This window comes from Carassius auratus, chromosome 21 (assembly GCF_003368295.1).
Source record: "Carassius auratus strain Wakin chromosome 21, ASM336829v1, whole genome shotgun sequence".
NCBI classification, from domain to species: domain Eukaryota; kingdom Metazoa; phylum Chordata; class Actinopteri; order Cypriniformes; family Cyprinidae; genus Carassius; species Carassius auratus.
The window spans coordinates 3,559,983-3,566,323 of NC_039263.1; the positions used below are offsets into that span (position 1 = coordinate 3,559,983).

At 39.3% G+C, this 6,341-nt stretch overlaps 1 protein-coding gene across 1 annotated transcript; it reads right to left on the reverse strand.

Annotated features, from left to right (window-relative positions):
- Positions 1-943: 943 nt before the first annotated feature.
- LOC113038236 (tripartite motif-containing protein 16-like) lies at positions 944-5,399 on the reverse strand. The gene is made up of 6 exons (XM_026195514.1): positions 4,726-5,399; positions 3,407-3,502; positions 3,094-3,327; positions 1,959-2,164; positions 1,817-1,836; positions 944-1,673 (listed from the first exon to the last, which is right to left on the reverse strand). Exons 1-6 carry the CDS (start codon positions 5,296-5,298, stop codon positions 1,114-1,116), a joined length of 1,689 nt encoding a protein of 562 aa, XP_026051299.1. The 5' UTR covers positions 5,299-5,399; the 3' UTR covers positions 944-1,113.
- Positions 5,400-6,341: the final 942 nt, after the last annotated feature.

The following is a 6,341-nucleotide window of genomic DNA, read 5'->3' on the forward strand; positions in this document are numbered from 1 at the left end:
GATGCCCAAGCTGCCGACGACTCAGGTACGTTTTCTTCTGTCCTGTGTGACAGTTAAGGAGAGTTGCCCGCTCCAATATGGCGGCGATGTTGACGTGCGGTCGAGCGGCCAACGAGGCATCTGGGAATTTCTATGTCTATGGTTACAACAGCCAGAGAACAAACTAAAACAGAGGTCAAGGGTCATGAACTTAACTAAAGCAAACACTGATATATAACATGGTAACTTCAAATAAAACAATAACTCAACAACATCTTCTGTAGACGTCTGACAGAAATAAAGTCGGTCTGGTTATTAATAAGTGGAGCTGGTGATGCTGTTTGAGGGGTTGTTTAATCAGATCTTGAGAGATTTCATGTCTTTTATTCGAGTTGATTTCATCTTCGTCTGTGTCTGTAGTCAGTTGTAGTAGTTCTTGTGTTTCTCTTTTCTTCAGTGATTCTGTTTGTTAACACCAGCTGTTCCTTAATCACTTAATAACTTAACTGAAATGTATAGCCTCTTTTTCTGAACTCTGAATTAAGTTCAGAGTACTCACAGCTGTTAGGTTTAAAACTGAAATGGTTTGAGTTACGTGACTTGGCGCGTATGTCAACAGATTTTAGGATGAGAGAAGAAACTATAACGAGGGGCTTGATTTGTCTTCTGGAGATCTGCACAGAGGAGGAATAAAACAATCACTTTTGTTCATCAAGAAGGTAGAAGCTTTATTTATATCAGTCAGAGAACAGAAATAAGATTAAAAGTGTTTTTTAAATAAACAGTTATTGATCATGATTTATATATATATATATATATATATATATATATATATATATATATATATATATATATATATATATATATTACCAACACAAACATAAACAGAAGTTGAGAAAACCTCAGAAACACATGCTCACTCAGCAGGACTCTCTCTCTCTCACACACACACACACACACACACTTACTGTCTATATGAGAATTTATTACACGTTTATTCTGACATTATTTCTCTGACAGAAGTTGAGCTGCAGTATTAATGTGATGAAGAGACTATAACATTTCACTGTTAATGATTCATCATGCAGCTCAAAGCATTATGGGTAGAATCTCTCATCAGTCTCTTCTGATTCATCAACACAGTTTCACTGATGATTGAGACCAGGCAGTAAACCCAGGATAGAGCGTCTGAGTGAATGTGGTCTGGACTGTGTGGATGAGGCTCATTGTGTCAGAGACGCTGTAGAAGGACAGAGTTCCTGCACTGTGATCCACAAACACTCCTATTCTCCTGACATCCTCATAATCATAATCACTATACATTCCTGTTCTCCTGCTGGTGGACTCTACAGGGAGAACAGTCTTTATGTTATTGTGTATGAATGAGTAACTGAACTGAGAGCATTCCAAACTCCAGGACTGATCATTATATCCAAACAAACACTCTTTACCTCGTCCCTTCCTGCTGATGCTCTTATATGACACTGATATATGCACAAAAAGTCCTCTCCACTCAATCTCCCAGTAACAGCGTCCACACACACTCTCTCTACACAACACCTGACACACATCAAATCTGTCTGGATGATCAGGATACGACTGATCTGTGTAAGTGTATGTAATCACTCTGTTTCTCTCAGACAGACGGAGGTAATTATTCACTGTATTCAGATCCAGAGTGAGCTGATGGGCATCTGATGGAGATAAAACACATCAGAATCAGGAATTATGAATCTGTTTGATCTTTTCATTTACATCATCAATTCTAAACCTCTTCTTTCTCCTCCTACAGGAAGAACACACTTCAGTTTTTCTGCTGGTTTTCTTACTGACTTACATTGTAGGAAGTCCTTCCTGGTCCAGAGATCAATGTTGGTGAATGTATCTGTGGAAATCAACAGACATGAACAGTGTGATTCTCATGATCCTGTATCTATTCCTAACACATTTCTAATATGATGTTCTCCATGATATGAGATGATGACGGACTGGTTTCTGAGAGCAGATGAATCTCCAGGACTTTACCTCTGTCTGAGATCTTCTTGAGCTGCTCTTTACAGAAATCCTCCAGTTTGTCTCTCAGCTGATGGACAGATTCTCTCAGATCATCAGAAGAGAAGAGAGAACTGAAGAGATCATCATTTACGTCTGTAGATTCAGGAGGTGCTGAGAGAGACTGGAAACTCTACAGAAAACAGAAATCAAACTCATCAGCTCCACACTTCACTCAATAACCTTCAGGAACATCAGATTTGATCTTTATTAACGTTCTTCAATCCAGCACTTTCACAGCATCAGCTTCATTCTCCTCACATTCATTACATCACATTAGAGCTACAGATTCTAGTATTCACCACATACACTGTTTGTGAACTTTATTATTCTTACTTTCTAACAGCTCAAGCGCATCAATGGAGTCTCATTGTAGAGTTAAGTAGATGTGTTCAGTAAAATCAGCTCAAAGATATGATTAGATTAATGCACAGCTTCTTAAGAACTAAATCATTCATTAATTATTACTACATCAGCAACTAATCAAGAGTCTGTCTGATTAATAGATTAAGTAATATATCAATTGATTTTAATTAAAAGTGTCAACCTGTATTAAACCCATAATAACATATAGTATTGACTAATTTAATGTGTTAATTATCACAACGGGTCAAAGCTATGCATTGCAGCTTACAGTTATCTGCTTTAATTAATCATTAGCTAATGATATGTAAATATATCATGATGTGATTATGTGTTGAGGCAGATTTATTAACTCATTGTTAAGTATATGTCACTATGGTTAGGGGTTTGCTATCCTCTCCAGAGTCTGAGGTCTTTGGGAGAGTTTGGACAGTTACACAGTGAATGTAATGTCAGAGAAGCAGTAGGACGTCACTTATACAAGTGATTTAAAGAGAAATAAATGTTCTGACATGAGACCCATTAGAGTAAGATTTCCAGAGCTGAAAGCCATTCATCTCTTTCAGAAGAAGATGATCAGATGAGAGTCTGACTGATGATTATATAATAAGACACTCATGAACTGTTTCTCTGTGAGTCTCTGTCACAGCAGGATCTGCTCAAGTCCACTATGATCCTGTTCTTCTAGATCTGTGTTACCTGCAGGAACTGGATGTGATCCTGTGTGTGTGAAAGCTGCTCCAGCTCAGCGTCTCTCCTCCTCAGATCATTGATCTCCTGCTCCAGTCGCTCCAGTCGTTCTTCAGCTCGACTCACTGCAGTCTTTTCCTGATCTCTGATCAGTCGTATCAGCTCAGAGCGGCTTCTCTCAATGGAGCGGATGAGCTCAGTAAAGATCCTCTCACTGTCTTCCTCTGCTGTCTGTGCAGAGCGCTGTTAGGACACACAGTGATTCAGCTTCAGTGAGTCTGAACTGAGACGGAGACAAACTTCTCTTCTTCTCCAGACTCACCTTATGAGACTCCACAGTCTCTCTCAGCTGCTGGAGATCTTTCTCTCTCTGCTGGATTCTCTGCTGGAGCGTCTTCTGAGTCTCCTTCAGCTGCTTCTGCAGGACAAACAGATGATCGTCAATCTCACAGAAAACTACTGACTCTAAATCATCATGAGAACAGATCAATCCAGTAAAAGAGGAGCTGATAACTAATGACTGTAGGTTCAAACTCCAGAAGTTATGATTGATCATTTACCAGCATCAGACAGGAATTAAGACCTGTTTCAAACTACAAGTGTAATTATAAAAGTGAAACAGACACAGAGCTGTGTTCTGTGTACTAAAGCTGAGGAAAATAAATGAACAAAGTGAAGCTATAAATGACTGAAATCATCTGTATTCAGTCAGATTTACTGAACAGAAGGTTGTCTGTTACTGCATTTATATTGTATTTTGACTGATGAAAGTACATATGTTGTCAAAGAACAGTTGAATAGTTCCCTCCTGTCACAACGCTCTGTTGTTAGTGTCACAGTGTCTGGGTTGTGTTCCCTGGGTTTCCACTAGGTGTCCTCCGTTCCCACGGTGTCTGTCACCTTATCACTTCCTGTTCCCTTATTTGATCACCTTCCTCCTTGTTTTAGTTAATTGATTGTTCCCCACCTGTCTCCAGTTCCCTCATCATCCTTCTGTGTATTTATACCTGGTCTGTCTGAGTCTGTGTCACGGAGTCCTTGTCTTGTGTGTGATACTTTCCTGAGTCTGCTCTTGCCATGTGTTCTTGTTTTGTTATGTTTATTGGATATCCTGGTTTTGACCCTGCCTGGACTGTTTACCCTTTTTGGATTGCCCCTCAATAAACCTTGTACCTGCATTTGGATCTCTCCTGTGTTTCTTGTATCACAGAACGTGACAGTTAGTACACATGAACACGATGACGAAGGTTGTGTATGGAAAATATTTTTGATTGACAAATAGACTATGTTATTATAGAATTTCTATATTAAAAAAAGTTTTTAATTTTGCGAGCCCTGCAGACCTAAACTAAATGATGAAAACAAACCGCTAACCCTGAGAAGGAAAATGGTGCAGAATGAAAACAAAGTACAAACTCTTTGAATATGTGACAACCATTAAGTTGATAAATCAAAGTCTATTTTATGAAAGATTGTGCTGATAAAGGTACACAATGTATTTTCAGCAAACTCTTCTTGCGTCTGCTGTTCATTTCTGCTGTCGTGTGACGTGTGAATACTGTCAGCTGTTAATATGGTGCTGATATAAACACATATGAAACAAGTGTCAACAATATTTCATCCCTGTCTAGTGTTAAATACCTGTTTCTCTGTCCTCTGTGCTGCAGCTGATACAGTGTCATGGTTTTTATGTTCATCCATCGTACACAGCAAACATATACACTTCTGATCAGTGCGACAGAAAACCTCAAGGATCTTCTCATGTTTCTGGCAGATCATCTCCTGCAGTCGTCCAGTAGCTTCAGTCAGATTGTGTCTCTTTCCTCTAAAGAAACTCTCATGTTGTTGGAGGTGATTCTGACAGTAAGAGTTCAGACACACCAGACAGGACTTGACGGCTTTGTATTTTCTTCCAGTACAGACGTCACACTGCACATCTCCAGCTCCAGCCTCACAGTCATCAGAGAGTCTGGTCTTCTTCAGTTTCTCCACCACTTCAGCCAGCATGGTGTTTCTAGCTAAAGCAGGTCTTGGACTGAAGGTCTGTCTGCACTGAGGACAGCTGTAGACTCTCTTCTGATCATCCTGATCCCAGCAGTCCGTAATACAGCTCTTACAGTAACTGTGTCCACAGGGAATGGCCACTGGATCCTTCAGGAGATCCAGACACACCGGACACAAGAACTCATCCTGAGAAACTCTGGCTTCTGCCATTTTACTGCATTAATACAGAGACACAAACACACAACTGCTGAACTACATTTCAGTTTATCTTTCCCTGAACTCATGTGATTCCTGTTTCCTGCTTCTGTGTTTGAGTGACGTGTGTAAAACAGGTGTGTCTGTGAGTCTGTAAAACAGCTTCCTCTTTCCTGCTCCTGCTGAGTTTAGTTTCAACACATCTGGCTGTTATTAAAGTACAACAGATTCCAAAAAATTGGGACACTGTACAAATTGTGAATAAAAACTGAATGCAATGATGTGAAGTTTCAAATTTCAATATTTTATTCAGAATACAACATAGATGACATATCAAATGTTTAAGCTGAGAAAATGTAACATTTTAAGCAGGCACGTGCACAGGTAGGGCTCAACCTGTGCAGAGCACATGCCCTTTTTGCCCTTACACTCCGAAGTGCCCTTTTTTTTGGTGGTGTTTTATTTTTTATTTTTATTTTTTATCAATGCTATTGGTCACCCTTTACGTCTGTCTGTCTGTTTTACAAATATTTAGCAAATTAAATTTCTTAAAACGAGTTTGTGTAAATCTTATTCGATCCTCAAGCGGTCAGTAAGCTGATAACTCCGCCCCCTCTATACTGTATATGCATTGAATCAACTGAAGTTCCACAGCAGCCGCTCAGTAGACACCAGCTGAGCTGAACAACGTTTTGCGAAGGGTAAATAAATATCTTGTTGTTTGAATAAGTACTACTAAACACTATGTCTATAAAGGCTCATATTTTATTTATTTGATGTCTGACTGACCAATACATAGCCAACACAGCCTGTGCATACAGTTGCATTTCATCTTTTATAAAATGCTAATTTGGCCAAATTCATTTTACCACAGGAAAAACTGAGCGCTCCGTCTATATAGCTAAAAAAACTAGTTTGTAACCTAGATGAAAATGTAATGTGATGCCCGCAGCGGCAGGCGCCGTCGCCGTTTTAATGACGGACAGAAAAAAAAAAACACATTTGCACACATTCGCTGGTCAAAAACGATATATTGATAAGTAATACAACAACATATA

Bases quoted from the DNA above. Each gene is read 5' to 3' on its own strand.
- LOC113038236 (XM_026195514.1), bottom strand. From the start codon at position 5,298: ATGGCAGAAGCCAGAGTTTCTCAGGATGAGTTCTTGTGTCCGGTGTGT. The intron at 3,503-4,725 runs GTATTTAACACT...TTTGTCCTGCAG, and splicing joins CACAGAGGACAGAGAAACAG to AAGCAGCTGAAGGAGACTCA. The intron at 3,328-3,406 runs GTGAGTCTGGAG...GTGTCCTAACAG, and splicing joins AGACTGTGGAGTCTCATAAG to CGCTCTGCACAGACAGCAGA.